The sequence below is a fragment of the Toxorhynchites rutilus genome, chromosome 1 (assembly GCF_029784135.1).
Source record: "Toxorhynchites rutilus septentrionalis strain SRP chromosome 1, ASM2978413v1, whole genome shotgun sequence".
NCBI classification, from domain to species: Eukaryota; Metazoa; Arthropoda; class Insecta; order Diptera; family Culicidae; genus Toxorhynchites; species Toxorhynchites rutilus.
In genome coordinates this window covers 7,106,520-7,123,104 of record NC_073744.1, presented here as the reverse complement: position 1 = coordinate 7,123,104, position 16,585 = coordinate 7,106,520, and the positions used below count along the sequence as shown (strand labels likewise).

At 38.9% G+C, this 16,585-nt stretch overlaps 1 protein-coding gene and 3 non-coding genes across 4 annotated transcripts in view; 1 reads left to right on the top strand and 3 right to left on the bottom strand.

The window, feature by feature from the left end:
• Nucleotides 1-16,585, top strand: part of LOC129762806 (rootletin) — a 69,181-nt gene that overhangs the window by 45,618 nt on the left and 6,978 nt on the right. The window contains exons 4-9 of the mRNA XM_055761345.1: nucleotides 1,960-2,169; nucleotides 2,233-2,925; nucleotides 2,991-3,142; nucleotides 9,979-10,660; nucleotides 10,940-11,810; nucleotides 11,875-12,060. Of these exons, the coding sequence (XP_055617320.1) occupies nucleotides 1,960-2,169; nucleotides 2,233-2,925; nucleotides 2,991-3,142; nucleotides 9,979-10,660; nucleotides 10,940-11,810; nucleotides 11,875-12,060 (2,794 nt within the window). The remainder of the gene's footprint in view (nucleotides 1-1,959; nucleotides 2,170-2,232; nucleotides 2,926-2,990; nucleotides 3,143-9,978; nucleotides 10,661-10,939; nucleotides 11,811-11,874; nucleotides 12,061-16,585) is intronic.
• On the bottom strand, nucleotides 3,999-4,071 carry Trnar-ucg (transfer RNA arginine (anticodon UCG)). Its single transcript has one exon. It is a non-coding gene; the product is annotated as a tRNA-Arg (tRNA).
• On the bottom strand, nucleotides 9,808-9,879 carry Trnah-gug (transfer RNA histidin (anticodon GUG)). The gene has a single exon. It is a non-coding gene; the product is annotated as a tRNA-His (tRNA).
• On the bottom strand, nucleotides 10,723-10,794 carry Trnag-ucc (transfer RNA glycine (anticodon UCC)). The gene has a single exon. It is a non-coding gene; the product is annotated as a tRNA-Gly (tRNA).

The window sequence follows — 16,585 nt, the reverse complement described above, 5'->3', positions numbered from 1 at the left end:
TGCTAACTGTACTTGATTGACAAATCACAAACCCAAATGTATTATATGGATATTTTATGGATAGAAAACATTAAAATAAACTCTTTCACATGAATGTATTTTTAAATTCCCAGAGGTACTGGCAGATTATTTTCAGTAACGATTAGATATTTCCACATTTTCCTCGATACTGGAAGCCCACCAGTGGTTAATACTAACTCGATAACCACCTGTTAATAATACTTGATTGAAAAATATTTGGTCACAGTGTTTTTTTTATCCCATTTATTTATTAGGCTCATTAGCATTTAGCTGTAACAGAGCCGGGTTTTAATCGTGTACATGTACATATGTTTATGTTTCTATGAATTGTGAATTACACAGTAGTTAGTAGTAGCCATTTAGGCTGAGGTTTTCTGTTCCATTACATTATGGTAAATTACACAGTAGTAGCCATTTAGGCGTAAGTGTATTCTTTCTGTTCATCCATTGTTCAACAGACCGGACAGCGGAGACAGTTGATATTGATCATTGTTGAGTTATTTATAGAACAGCAGCCTGATGTTTCTTGCAGAGCAGAGCAGTTGTATGGATGTATCGATCTTTGTTCCACCGTGGATCGATTTCCATCGCTGATGATGGTTGCGTGGACGTAGTTATTCTATAACAACACAAAGATGGTCAATTGAGGGCCCTGAGTTTGAACTCACGATCGATCGCTTGGTAAGCGAACGCGTAACCAAGTGGCTACGAAGACCCCCTGGTCACAGTGTTACATGAATAGAAAACATTCAAATAAACTCTTTCACATGAATGTATTTTTAAATTCCCAGAGGAACTGGCTGATTATTTCCCAGCAATGATTAGATCTTTCCGGAACTTTCTCGATGCTGATTGGCATCCAAACGGAAAGAATTCTACGCGTGTATGTGTCGATCCTTCGGTGTCCACCTCCTCCAGCACGTTAGGCAACGATGTTGTCTAGTCGATGTACTCACGAAAAATGAATGTGTCTCACCACCAGAATATCGCTTAAGTATGCTTTTTGTGTGTGATTGAATCGAGAGAAGGTGTGGTTTACGATGGCAATTTGGAAGGCAAACTAGAGGGGAATGAACTCTCTGAGCTCGGAACTTTCGGCGACTGAGCAATAATCGATTGCGGGCGCATACAATATTGGATACGGAAATATCCTACTGATGGGGAAGAACAATCTTCAGAAGCTATCCTGTTAATTGCGATTGATTGAAAAACCACAAAACCAAATGTATTTGGTCACAGTGTTACATGGATAGAAAACATTCAAATAAACTCTTTCACATGAATGTATTTTTAAATTCCCAGAGGAACTGGCAGATTATTTTCCGGATCTTTCTCGATGCTGAATGGCATCCAAACGGAAAGAATTCCGCACGTGTATGTGTGTGTGTGTGTGTAGCGGCTGCTTCGAGATCTTTCCGGGGAACCGTTTGTGGCATCACTCTCCTCCTGATGGATTCATGTCTAGCCTAAGGTGCACAAACAGGCTCTTGGTGACACCGTTCATCAGCGCTTTCATGATAAACGAAGAGCTTCACCACAACAGCGACAACATGCTCCAATCGCTGTTCAATGAGAATTGAGTGGATTTCCGAGCGGCGCTCGCTTATATACCGATTGGTGATTTCAATAGCCTGTTTTGAAAGCAATTTTAAGACTATTGAAACAAGTTTTTGGATCAAAAAGTAACAAGTATAGAACGCGTAGACATTTTATCTTTCGAATGAAGTGTTTATCATTCCATTTCGTTCAGTTGTTTAGGAGCTATTAACGCTCTAAATCTCGGTCTCCGGCGTAACGCTTTCGTTTTCGAAACTTTGATTTTACACCCCGGTATAGAAATGAAAGACGTAGTCCTACGTCAATATAACTCAAAAGACACGAAATTACAGAGGTTTGGTTCATTTAAATTTGGAATTAATATATTGTCCCCAATCATAGGCTTTCAACGATTACTACAACAACGAGCACACGCGGCTGCTGAAAATGTGGCGCGATGTGGTCAACGTCAAACGCATGTTCAAAGAGATGGCCTCAACCACTAAAATGGAGCTGGGCCGCATGCATCTGGAGCTCACTGGGACCGGTCGCGAGGTGGTCGGCGCGTGCAGTGGGGTCTCTGTCAACATGAAGCAGTCTTCCAAATTTGAGGTAATTCCGAGCACGTCTCAAATTTGAAATGAAAACCATTACTAAATTGGAACGCCTTTTCAGGAAGCTCAACAGATGCATATCGAGCGGGAAAACATGGACCTCAAGTCCCAGTTGGGTGAGCTGCGAACGCAGCACGAAAATGCCAAGCTAGAGATCGCCCAACGCGATCAGCGCATGCAGCAGATGCTCCAGGATCTTAAACTCATGGAAGAACGTTACGTCCAGGCCGATAGCCAAGCTGGACAAACGCAGCGCCTTAACGATGAGCTGGAGCGTCTGCAGGGTGCACTGCGTGATATCGCTCACGCCGTGGTCCATGATGCCGAGACAACTGCAACGGCCGAAGCGGAGACTTCCGCCCATCATTTACATCTCTCCCAGTCAACCGCGCTACCAGCTCCACCCAGATCGCCAAAGCGCGGTGCGATACGCACATCACAAGCATTCGCCGAGGGCACCATTTCGGCGGTTCAAGCCGCATTGCATAAGTACCAGCTGGCGATTCACGACCTGCAGGTGAAACTGCAAACCAACACCGACGCGTTGGCAGCAACCAAGAAACAGTTCGAGAACTGCGAACACACGCGGGATGTGCTGACGGGCAAGGTGGCGGAACTCACCGAGAAGCTAGACTCCGCTAACCATCAGCTGTCAGAGCTCTACAAGGAGCGTGAGAGTCTGCAGAAGACGCTGGACGGTTTGCGCACGGATAAGCATTCCGTCGAAAGGGGGAAGGCCGAATTGAACACTATCGTAATTATTTGATGTTGGATTGTGATGAGTTACTTTTGATTGCACTTCATCCCATTTTTTTTTAGGTTGATAGTTTGAATACCGATTATGAGAAGCTACAAAATGTGAACAGCAAACTGCAGAAGATGTACGATTCACTGGAGGAGGAGAAGAAAATGCTCGAAGGAGAACTTCAGCGAGTTAAGAAGGATAAAGATATTCAGGAAATGGGTTTGAGGTGAGTGTTGAAACTATTGAAGCTATTTCAATCGGATGTTTAGATTTTTCAAACCATGTTTCTTACCATCAATCAATTTTCATATTTTCCAACGGTTAAAAATCACTTCTTTCAAGTATAATGAATGAACAGATTAATTTAAGTATTGGAGTTGTCGCAGAATATCTACTTCATATTTCAGATTCTCGCAAGCGGATTTTAAGATCTCTTGGTTTCAGTTCAATCTTACAGGAACGATTTGTTGAGTTACTATAAGATATTATGCGAGCATCTCTTGCGTATTTTTGGGTAATGGCTCTAATTCTTGGCCTATCCCTTGCCTTTGCCGATCCCATAAAAGCCAACAGTGCCATACTTCTGAAATTCTATCGGAACCGATTATTGGTTGTAGTCAAGTTCTGGAAAACAATTCTTCGGCTGGAACTGATGTCACCAATCAGTTCACCGATCGGATGAACTACTGGTTGCAGTACATCGCGCCCCTTTGTACGGAAATAAATCGTGGAAAAATCAGGACTAACATTGTCAGCAAGTTTTATGAAGCGATCCAAATGTTGACGTTTGTTTCAGAGGCTAATGAACTGCAAAGTTTGAAGCATCTTAAAAACAAAGAGTGAAGTGACGTTTGTTTGTAAAGTTTGTTGGGTGACCCTAGGTGAGATTAAAATCGATGTACACTCTACAAAAAACTTTTCTAAGATCGAAGAAATAAAAAAATCGATATTCGTGGTTTTTGCGAGTACAGAAGAAATCGGAATGGAATAAAAAACGATATTTGAAATATCGATCAAAAATCGCTCAATCCAACCCCTCATACGAAACATTCTCATACGTAGCATAAAAAAATATTCATAAGCGACCGTGACAGGACTCGAACCTGCAATCTTCGGATCCGAAGTCCGACGCCTTCTCCATTAGGCCACACGGTCAGACGTTAAAATTGCTCTCAAAGCATATTTTAAGTTGTAGTCAGAGGGGAGTGATTGTAAAACACATTATTGTACTGAGAAGGGAAAGGAAAATCTCAAACATTCAGATAATTGAAGAAAGGTTGCCAAACTTACGTATAAATCGAATCGGTTAATATTAGGTTGGGGAAAAAGAAATCCATTATTTTCTCGATAGATGGTTGTAGTGATCGATATCTCGCGTAATATCGATCATTTCAAGTTTATGCTCATGTGTTCCATTGTTCCATTCAGTTGTGAGTTACAGCGTGTTAACAATGGATGTCAACAAAGAGAAAATTCGATACATTTTACAGCTTGTCTTTAATAAAGGCGAAAATGCAAGCCAGGTCGCTGAAATGTGAATGGTGTTTATCATGCCGATACTGTAACAGCTGATTACGTAAAAGGGCCTGACTGGGTAAGGAAGGTAACAGTGCCCCCAAACCATATCACCAGCTCTATGGAAAATATTATATATAGTATCAAATAAGAAATTTTCACTATTTTTTTGAACACTCAGGATGTTCACCATAGAATCTATGGTGAAAAACGGACTTTTCAATTTTTTGCACGCCAAAAGCTTCGAGATAAAAATTTGAAAACAATACTGAAAGTGCATCTTACTATGGTGTATCATGGAATATTATCAACATATTTACTCATCAAAAGTTTTATTACTAAAAAAAATCCTGAAAAATTAATTTTTTTTTGGGAGAATTAGACATTCAGTACTACTCTAATTCATATTCAAATGTGTTCCAACACCTTTCATAGATATGTGTGATTTTTTTCAGAATTTTAGTAGTGTTGCGCGGTACAAAAATAAACTATATTCTCAAATTTTAATGTTTTTTTTAAATTTTGAGACCCATTACTGGTTTAACTTATATTAAAATATGTTCATATTTGTTTTTACATATTTGTGATTTACTATCAGAAAATGTTGAGCGCGATACGAAAATATCTAGTAATTTAAAAAATATATACATTTTTTATTTTTTTTTTAAATTCTGTAATATATTTTTTTTAATTTTCTTGAAATCTATAATTGTATTGTATTCATGTGTTCGTAAAAAGAGTCCCCAAAAAATGTCACCAGGACTATGGGAAATATAGTATAGGGTACCAAGTTAGAATTATATAATTTTTCTGAATCCTGATATGGTTCACTATAGGAGCTATAGTGAAAAACGTTATTTTTCTTGTTTTCCCCCATTCCCGATAGGATTCGGAATGAAAAGTTGTGAAAGTATTCAAAGTGCGTCAACTATGATGTATCGCGATAAATTAAGAAAAATAAAATTATCGAAAATAATAATTTCAAATTAAAGTAATTTTTTTCGTATTTCGAAATTTAGATTTTTTGTAAATTTTTAGATTCATCAAAATATAATTTTCATTTAAATGTACCGTCGATGGGGGTGAGAATAAGTCATGGGGGTGAGATTGGGTCAAAACGGAGATAGTTACTATTAGTAATATGTGAATATTTTTGGAAGATGTGAACCGTTTAGTAGACGACATATTTGAACTACAGTGGAACCCCGATTATCCGCGGAATAGTCAGGCTAGCTCACCATGGATCACGAAAATTGCGGATAACACAACAAATGACTAAAAATGAAGTGCAAACACAAAAAAAAACCAGATATTTCAGTATGAAAACAATGTTTTATCAATACAGGAATCATTGACAATCCATCTGTAAGGTCGTGTACACCAGTAGTCAAATAATGTGAAAGTCATGACCAAAACAGAAGAACAATAACCTACCACTCATTGTCAAATTTAGGGTAGGTTCATAGAATTACTATGGAACTCGCTTTCGCGGATAAACTGCACCGCGGATCATTCGCTCGCGGATAATGGGGGTTCTACTGTACTTTCAATGCATAGTACTTAACGGTAGTATAAATAGTTATTGTTTAATAATTATTCAAAGTTTGATGTATTTACACATGTTTTTACACATCAAACTTTGATGAATTATTAAACAATAACTATTTGTAATACAGTTAAGTATTATGCACTAAAAGTAGTGCAAATATGTCTCCCACTAAACAGTTCACAGCTTTCAAAAATATTCGCAATATTTGTCAATATATTACTAATAGTAACTTTCTCCGTTTCGATACAATCTCATCCCTCATCGACGGTGCGTATTTTTTATATATGTTTTTTTTGTTTAGGTAGTTGTGCGGAACAATTTTTTGGAAATTCGAAATCATGGAATTTTTCAAATACAATTTTGATGCACAGTATTGCTTTGAAATGTGTTCGTACGTTTTATACAGCCATTCCATGTCAAACCGATATTCTCAGATTTTCGCGAAAAGTCGTAATTTTGTTCTTTATCGCAAAACTTCAGACCCGTATTTTTTAGTTTTTCGTTAGGGTGCCCATTTTCATTCCAGGGCGGTCTGAAAAATCATTTTTTCTCATTTTTTCCAAAATCGCCTTTTTTTAATGAATGACCTCTAAGCTACTGAACCGATTCTGATGATCAGCATATCAAATTTAAGACAATTAGCTGGTCTATTTAAGAAAAATACTGCAGTTGCAGAAAATTCGATCATCTAAATCGTTTCAGTAGTTCAAAAGTTATGAATCATTGAAAATAATAATTTTCTGGAAAAAATGCAAAAAAATTGATTTTTTTTGACCACGCTAAAATGGGAAAGACCACCCTAATGAAAAATACGGGTCTAACATTTTGGGATAAAGAACAGAATCGCTTTCACGAAAATCTGAGAACCACTTTACCACTTTTATCAGTTTTGCATGGAATGGCTGCATATATATATATATATATATATATATATATATATATATTGTTTCGTAACTATTTTGACGTAGGACTACGTCTTTGATTGCTATATAGAGAGTCACTCTACGAAAAAGGTAACGAAGAATTGAGAGATTACATTACATTACATATTACGCAAAAATGTTATTGCGATATATGTTATACTACATACCATTAGATAGGAAATTTATTCAGCAATTTTTTTTGTAATAAATCAAACAGTGAAGATAATAAAACAAGTGAGCAATTTAGCGAATTAAGTATGCATGTCTTTTTTAAATTTTACTCGCTACTTGCGCTGTGGGGGAAGAGAGACAAACAACATGTTTGCATGCAATTCTGGACTCCATGGTAAAGATGGGCAAACAGAGGGATTTTGAAAGAAACGTTTCTGTCTAAAAGAAAAAGTCACAGGAAGGTTGTGTCCGAGACACGACCGCCTAGTTGACGTAGGATTCCGTTAGGCAATCTGTTGATTTTGGATATGTTTGAAGAATTACATCGTTGAACTCTTTGATAATTATTTGGTTTTAATGTCTGTGTTACATTTCGGTAGGAACGAAAGCTCCACCTACTTCCATGTATTTGCAATGCCGATTTGTCCCAGGCAGCTTGGTTTTGATGCCTTTGTCTTGGTTTTGATGGGTTTATTTTTCTATCGCTGCATGCATCATGAATTGTTAATATATTGGATCAAACTGAAAAACGATTTCATTAAAAATATATTATTTAACACTTCGATGTTTATTTAAAATTATATTTGACGTAACTTTTATCGATGTCTGGTCAACGAATATTCGCTCGATTAATCGAATACTTATAGACATTTCCTCGAATGAATCGGTTATTGCAAAATGCCCCTACGAAAATTTTAGACATTTCTAGACGTGATATGATGGTTCCCTGTTAGTTGTTAGTAGAAAATGTAAAAATAAACAGTATTTTTGATCATAGTTTTATATAGTTTTTGTGGTAAGTGGAAAACAGTAAAATAAACTCTTTTGTTTCAAAACAAATTGATAGTCCTGAGAAGGACTGGAATGGTTTAATGGGTTGTACGGAATCTGCTGCGTTTCAGTCGTATGTAGCAGTTTAGTTTTGGGAGCGGTAGCTTTTACGGATTCGCCGATGCTTTCCTTGACTTTGGCGCCATCGGCTTCTGTGCGTCGATTTGCGAGGGTTTGATTGGCACAACCACGACGAGCTAAACGACGGATAGCGAGTGTGATACCATGCACTTCGCTCCTTTGCCGCATCCAATTGTTGATGTGAAGAGGAGCGCACCAGCAATGCACACTAGATTTAATTCGATACTCTCCGCTGCTTCCTCTTCTTTGCTCCCTTTGCCGCATCGCATTCATCGTTGGTTGCCGATGGCTTCTTCTCCTTTGCCGCACCGTATGGTGTTGGTTGATTTGTAGAGCACTGCACACTAGAAGCCCAGATGTTTGCCGATCTGAGCGTTGAACGAGAATGAGAAATCCAAAAATGCTACCGTCCTTTTATATCAGTTGGTATGTGAGAAATAGGCGCCCCCCACTCGCTCGCCATGTAAATATTTGACTTATCGGGGAACGAAAGAAGCGAAGCAGGCGAAAAAAAAATGACGTCAATTTTGACCAATCAGTACCGTTTGGATAGGGGTTGAGATTTTTCAATTGTTCGATAGTAAATTACATGATAAAAATTATTTTATTCAAGGTGAAAGATTGTTATAGAGTGCCGCAATGTTTTGATGTAAAAATCTCATCAATCCGTCATGAAATGACTGAGCAATAAGCGTTTGAAATTGGACATTTTTCACGATGCGATCGATATTCGTTTTTCAATTTGTACCCCAATATGTTCCCGAAAGACGTAATCCTACGTCAAAATGGTAGTTCGCCATACAAACTGATTGCGAACGAACTGTTTAGGTATGAATGGTATGCAACCGAACTAAATACATGTGGAAAGCACATTGCATTGGACGGAAATTACTTTGGGAAAGCTATAAAAGAGAACGATATTGCCATCACAAGCAAAATGCATGTGACGCGTGACTTATTTGGTAATGTATGCTCAATTTTGAATCTGAAATTTGATTCTCGTCGAAGCTGTAATTTTTCAAGTTGATGCTTTTTTAAATATTACATCATATTACAATTAACTAAGCATTCAAAATAGCCGTACCGTACTTTCCAGCATAAATGAGAGACATGACTACCAACATAATGCCACAAAAAATAGAATCGAATATACGTAACTCGCATAAATTCGAAAATCGCGATACTTTTTCAATCCAATCGCGACGGTGGAATGATATTTCCTGCGATATGTTTCGCTATTAATCGCGCGTAATCTGTATCGATCTTGAATTGCGACGGTGGATAATTATCTTTATTTACGTAATAGCGATGGATACAGCTATTACAACCGTCCTCATTAGGGGCTTTGAACCCTCTGCTCTGGTTCTCAGTAGTTTCAAGTTCTTTTTCGAACATGCTACTATAGAGATCCGTCATACGCAGGCGGAGCTTTTTTCTATTCCACATTCTTCGTGATTGCGGAAAGAATAGCAATGAAGAAGGTCAGAGAAATGAGAAATGTCAAAATTCGAGTTAGATTGAAAATAACAGAGGATTGAGCTTAGGTTTGATGCGGTGATGTTTTACTACATATCAATACTACATGCCATCGAAGGAAATTCTATTTCTCAAGCATTGGAATAGGTGAAAAAACCATTTTAGATGAATCAAAGTCGAACTTTTCAAAATAAAACGTTCTTACAGGACCCAATTTTCTTCCAAATTTTTTCAGAGCAAATCTTTCAGTTTTGTTGAGAAATATTATTGGCAACCCTGGTCTCCGGCCTACGGGGTTGAAGAAAAAAATATTACAGTCTCCCCGTGACAGTGTAAGCGAAACACTGCCGTGACCAGGATTCGAACCTGGGTTACTACGGCCACAACGTAGGGTCCTAACCACTAGACGATCACGGCTCTCGAGACATGTTTCATTCAGTCACTCAAAGCTCATTTGCATCAGCACACCACACATTCATAACCCATATGTTCTTTTTTCTTCCCTCCACCAATCAGAGCCGAAGAGGAACGTTCGAGCCGGATGCGGGAGGAAACCATAACCTTGCGGGAGGAGTTGAACAAGCTTTACCTTTCGCGGGAACTGCTCGAACAGCAGCGCATCGAATCGGACGGTTTGTTGGACATGATCGAAAAGCAGAAGATCGAGCTGGAATACGACCTGAATCGGGTCGTATGCGAGAGAGATGGCTTGCAGATGACGTTGGAGAAAAAGAGTTCCTCGAACGACCATCTGGAGGTTGAGATCAAACAACTGAAGAGTGCCGTTGCCGAACTGGAGGAGGAAAGGAACAAATTGAAAACGCTGGTTTCCGACCAAGGAGTGGATCTGGCGGCACTCAAGAAGGAATTGATTACAGCCGAGCAGGCAAGACTGGACCTGGATTCGGAAAAATTGGCCATCAGTGAACGGCTGAAATGTCTTGAAATGGAAAAGGATAAAATCGAACAAAACTTGAGCTGTGTTGCCCGCGAGAGAAGTGATTTGAGCAATCAAATGACGACTATCTCGCGCAAGAAGGAAACTATTGGCGAAGAGGTGATGCGCCTGAGACAGCGTCTGGAGCAGGCAAATGAAATGAATTCTCGCCTGAATAGGAATCTGCAGGAGCTGATAAAAGAGAGCGAAGAAAAGGCAGTTATCATCGAAGGACACGAGAAAGAACTGCAGCGACTTCAAGTAAGTTTGATTGTTATAAAAGTTTTGTTCTTGAAGAATTTTTGAATGGAAAAAAAAAATCTTGCGTCGGCCGGGAATCGAACCCGGATCAACTGCTTGGAAGGCAACTATGCTGACCATTACACCACCGACGCCGTGTTGGTTCGTTTGCACAAAGCCCTACAATTACTGCAACGATTATTGACCATTTTTATTCATTTGGTTTTTCATATTCTACATTAACATCAACACTGAAAAAAAAAGTTCATTTGTTATTTGCATGAAATCCATTTTTTTCAGGAACAATTAGCGTCGCTTCGCAGCGAAAAAGATTCCCTCGAGGCGGTTCTCTTCGACACCAACACCTCACTCGAGGAGGCCGAAGCCAAAAAGGACGCACTGGAACGTGAGAACCAGGATCTGCTCATCAAGCAGGAATCCCACAAAGCGCTGATCGCTAGGCTGAACAAAGATCTCGAGAACACCGAACGGCGGGCGCAGGATATCAAAATCCAGCTAACTAATGCTGCGGCCAACCAGGAGGCAGAGTTCCTCCAGAAGCTTTCCAATTTGCGCACATTCGGGGAGGAAAACATTAAAAAACTGAACGAGGAAAAGGAAACAATTCGCAGCTCGCTGGAAAAACGCATGAGTCAAGCCTTGCAGACGTTGGAGAATTCCAAGGATTCCGAGATTCAACATTTGAAGGAGCAGTTCGAGGCGCTGCAGATGCATCTCGAGGCACTGAATCAACAGCACGAGGAGGTGATCTTGAGGGCGGAAAATGAGAAACAACAAGCCCTACTGATAGCGCATCGCGACAAGCAAGCGGTCATGGAAAAGCTGGATGCCGTCGCACGGGAGCTGAAGAATGAGTTGGACAACAGTGATCGTCTGAAGCGCGAGATGGTTACCCGGCAGGAAAAAGACCGAACCACGATTGGTGTTCTGAGAGATGAAATGTCGAAAATGCGCGCAAAGATGGAAGAGGCGCGAATCAGAGCCGAAGAGGAGTTGAACCGGTTGGAAGTTGCTTCAGGTGCGTTGAGGGAGGAAAAGGAAGCAGGGGTCAAGGAAATACAGGAACTGAAGGTTCAGCTAAGATTGTGCGAGGATAAGCTGGAAGCAGTCAATCTGCAGTTGCAGGATACACAAAGAAAATTGAAAGAGGGTTAGTGGTTTTATTTAATGTCTCTTAAACATTTCCGTTTTCAAGGTTTTTTTTTTGTTTTCAGGCGAAAACTGTATCGACGCTACAAGAAAAGAGCTGACGGATACTCGCCGAATGCTAGGTGATAGCAACATCGAACGAGATAAGTACGCCAATAGCAACAAGGAGTTGAGGGATCATGTCAAAAGAGTTGAAGGACAGCGTCGTGAGCAGGCTAGATCCATGGATGATGCACTCCAAAAGATCGCAGGTAAAATTTATAATAATATATACAAATTGCAGTTCTTAATAAAATAAGTGAAAAAAAACTTTTTAAGTTAAACGGTTTCTTTGTGAATAAACATAATAATAATACAGATAATGTACTTAAAGCTAGGAAATAACTAGGCAAAGAACATCTAGCAGTTATCATACCCCTTCCTTCATTAATCAAGGGTATTGATGAATATTTTCTAGTTTTTAGTACATTATTTATTTGTATTATTAGCATATTTCTTTATCATAAAACCATTCAACTTTTTTTTAATTTTGTATTTCTTACTTAACTTTCTTCGTAATATTTTTTTATGATGTACTGTATTCTATCAGTCGAATCATTTCATTTAATACCGACATTGACGGGATTGCAAAAAAACATGATACCTACCCACAGACATTCAAATATACATACAAACAGGTCAAGCTGAATGAAACCATTTGAAAAAGTAATTGGTTTTTTGGTAACTGCGGCCATCTTGGATTGGGATTTTTTCATGATCTACTGACCCATTCCAGCGTGACGTGACAACGGTTTGACTCACTAAAAACAGATTTTTTCTCGTTTTCATGTATAAATCACACGATTACCAAATGGTAAACGATTTTTAAGTGAAATTGAGGAAATTTTCTCTTCAAGAATCTTCAGTTGGAGAATATTTTGCAGTTGAATTCGCGTGTTGCCAGTCCAATACTTTTGTGACGTGACAACACCTGTCTTTTTGCGGGTTCCGACTTTTGAACATTAATGTTGTATTTTCAGTTCCGTTCCAAAACATACAAATAAACATTGTTCTATGATTTGTCAATGAAAGATGAACGTAGATTCCTGTATACTCAGTTTTTTTGAAAAACTCGCAAGAACATGCATTTTGACGGCATGCATTTGGTGACGTGACAACGCGCTCTGTGCGAATAAACAGTCTCCACGAAGCGTTGTCACGTCACACAATCAATAAGTTGTATTAAATAATAATTTCACCGTATTGTAGCAAGCGATTTACTATTTTTTATGTTTTTTTATTACTCTGAATACTTCTTACTTTCCTCTGAGATCTTCTCTTCCCCTTCCATAGGCCCATCCTACATGAGAAGGTGGTCCTAACGCGACCGGTTGTCTTGAACCTACCCTCCTTTGTATCTCAGGAACGGTGCTTCCTACTGAATTTTCAGTAGTGTCAAATGAAAGTTGTCATAACGCTGACAATTTGACAATATGGTGACTTTTTTCTGGCTTTCTTCATTCTAGCATTTTAGCGCCATTTTACGTTTTCATTCCTTCAAAAACAGAGAAGAAACATATTCGACCTGTGTGCAAAATGAGTTCGATGTTCTTTTAGTTTGTGAAACATTGCGAAACAAGGCAATTTTAATTGTTTATGGTATGTTCATCAAAATAAGCTATATAAATTGAATCTACCTGTTACCTGTATTACACGGTATGTCTTTATTTGGGAAAAGTGGGGCTGGTCCTAAACCGACCTCCAGTCTTTATATCGTGATTGTTTAATACGTTCGCTCTGATGCTTGCCATCAATGGCTAGCACAATCCTAGTTCATCGAGTGGCGCTCACTACAGGGGGAGCGCATTTGATTTAGCTATTAGGAACTTTTGATAAACCGCGCACATACCTGTGCAAGGGCGTTTATGACGTTGAGTTTGATAGTTGATCGTAGATGTTTGCGTGTACATTTGTATGTGCACTTTCTTTGTATAACTCCACACACGTCACTCTAAGGCTAAGTTCTTTTTACTCAAGCATTATCTTCCTCTCACTTAAATCCTATCTTTCACTATCAAACATTATTCTTTTTTTTATTTCTCTTCGCGCACCCATGGATATATGTCAACATTACCATTCACGATCATATTGTGGGATTTCATGCCATTCCCGGTCTTTTATATCCGTTTTTAACGAATCGGAAGTCACCATCCTCGATTCCAAATGACACCGGGATACGATATTCGACTTCCGCTGGTAAGCCCATATTGTATGGGTTTTCCATATTTTTTTAGCATTCAATACTATCATCAGCAAACCGCAAACAAAATAAGATTATATCTTATATTATGGAATCTACATTCATATATTGTTGATAAAACATAGGAAAAAGATCATTTGTATGTTTTGAAACGGAACTGTAATTAATTAAATTAATCATTATGGTTCAACAGTCCGAAACAGCAAAAAGTCAGGTTTTGCCACGTCACAAAAGCATTTGACTGACAACAAGCCAATCTAACTATAAAATATTCTCCAACTGATGACTTTTGTTGGAAATTTTATCAATTTTACTATAATATTGTTAAATTTTGTGTGCTTTATTCATGAAAACGTAAAAAATAGTGTTTGTAGTGAGTCAAAATGTTGTTACGTCACACTGGAATGGATCGTATACTTTTCGTGACGTGACAACAACTTCTGGAGACAGTTAATACTCCTCTATTTGTGGACCGATCTAAACCAAATTTTGTGGGTGGTTGACCTTCAGTATAAAAATGTTTGAACCTATGTTCATCTCATAAACTAAAAAAATGGTCTATTTTTGTGACGTAACAACGCTTCAAAATACCTGTTCTTCAAATGCTTGTTTCTCATAAATTACAAAATGAAACGTAGGTCTACCCACGGCTCTTCAAACAAGCATTTCATCATCCATTCAATGGTATATAGACATTGAAGTTTTGTTAAGCATGTGCAGAGATATCTCAAGAAACCTAAAAATAGTGAAAACCTAAAATACTTTAAATATAATTATGTAGTTTTTTAAACTCGCCTCTCTCAAAGGTTGGTGCATAAAAATTAAATTTGTTACAACAAATTTATGATTTAACTAGTGCTTATTCAAATAACATATTCAATTTTCTCCTAAAACTAAATTTAAAATTTGGTTCTCTGGTGCATAACCTCATGGAATGGGTCTACTGTGTTCTACCAGTCAAGTACTTTCATTTGATACCCATTATGACGGGGTATTAACAAAATCACCGTTTTGTAGTGGTGGTCATTTTGGATTTTTATGAATAACTTTGTTGTACTAGTCAAGCCCTTCCATTTGATACTCATTCTGATGAGGTTTTTAAAAAGTATGTACAGACCCCGTTCGATTTTGGCAACACGCCCGTATATTTTGTGTTGCCAAAAACGAACGGTTTTTTTCATATTTTTTGACACAGGACGGTTTCTTCGATTTCTTTATAGGGGGGTCACTCTACGAAAAATGTAACAATTCATTAAGAGTTTTCAAACGCATATAACTCAAAATCGTTACTGCGACATATGTTGTGTTATATACCATTAGACAGGAAATTTATCCAACATTTTTTCTGCTTAAAGCATGAACAGTGTATATAGTGAAAAAGATAACAATTTGACGTATACGTTTTGGGTATGTTTTCTTTCGATTGCACTATCCACTCGCTCTTCTTCCCTGACGCAACGAGCAATCTTTTTGCATAAATTCGGGCGTTAGCTCACAATGTAAGTTGATGCGTATAATTGATTATTCTCCATTTACCGATAATAAAGTCTGCTTCATTTAAAATTGGAACAAATTCTTTTGCTCATTGTGGCGCTCCTAGTGGACGGATTTGGAAACTTTTTTCACCCACGTGTTGGGAAATTCATTACCTTTCACCATGTATTTATGTCATAACACCAAACGACAGCATTTTGTAAACAACCGCCATGGAAGCCGAACGGAGAGATAAAATTGTGCACAGTTTTCTTGAAAATCCATTGTTGTCGGCATCTAAGCTAGCTAAACAGCTTAAAATGCCCGGAAATACCGTATGGCGTGTTATCAAGCAGTACAAGGAAACATTGACGACGGCTCGGAAGCCGCATTCGAAGCGTCGGAGTGGAACTGTCGACCGGAAACTGCGTGGGAAAGTCATCAAGGCCGTCAAGAGGAATCCCAATCTTTCAGACCGCGATTTGGCCAATAAGTTCCAGGCCGCTCACAGTACGGTGCGACGAATTCGTCTCCGGGAAGGAATAAGGTCATTCCGAGCCAGCAAACAGCCAAATCGGACGCTGAAGCAGAACAATGTGGCCAGAATCCGTGCTCGAAAGCTGTACGACCAAGTGCTGACCAAGTTCGACGGATGTATTCTGATGGACGATGAGACCTACGTGAAGGCGGACTTTGGGCAAATCCCAGGTCAAAAATTTTATTTGGCGACGGCTCGGGGGGATGTACCTGCAAAATTTAAGTTCGTGTTTGCGGATAAATTCGCCCGCAAGTACATGATTTGGCAGGGGATATGCAGTTGTGGACAGAAAACCAAAGTCTTTCTCACTGACAAGACAATGACATCAGAAGTCTACAAAAAAGAGTGCCTACAGAAACAGATTCTGCCGTTTATTCGTGCCCACGACCGTCCAGTAATGTTTTGGCCGGACCTCGCAAGCTGCCATTACAGCAAAACGGTTATGGAATGGTACGCAACGAACGGGGTCAGCGTAATACCGAAGGACCTCAACCCCCCAAACTGCCCCCAGTTCCGGCCGATAGAG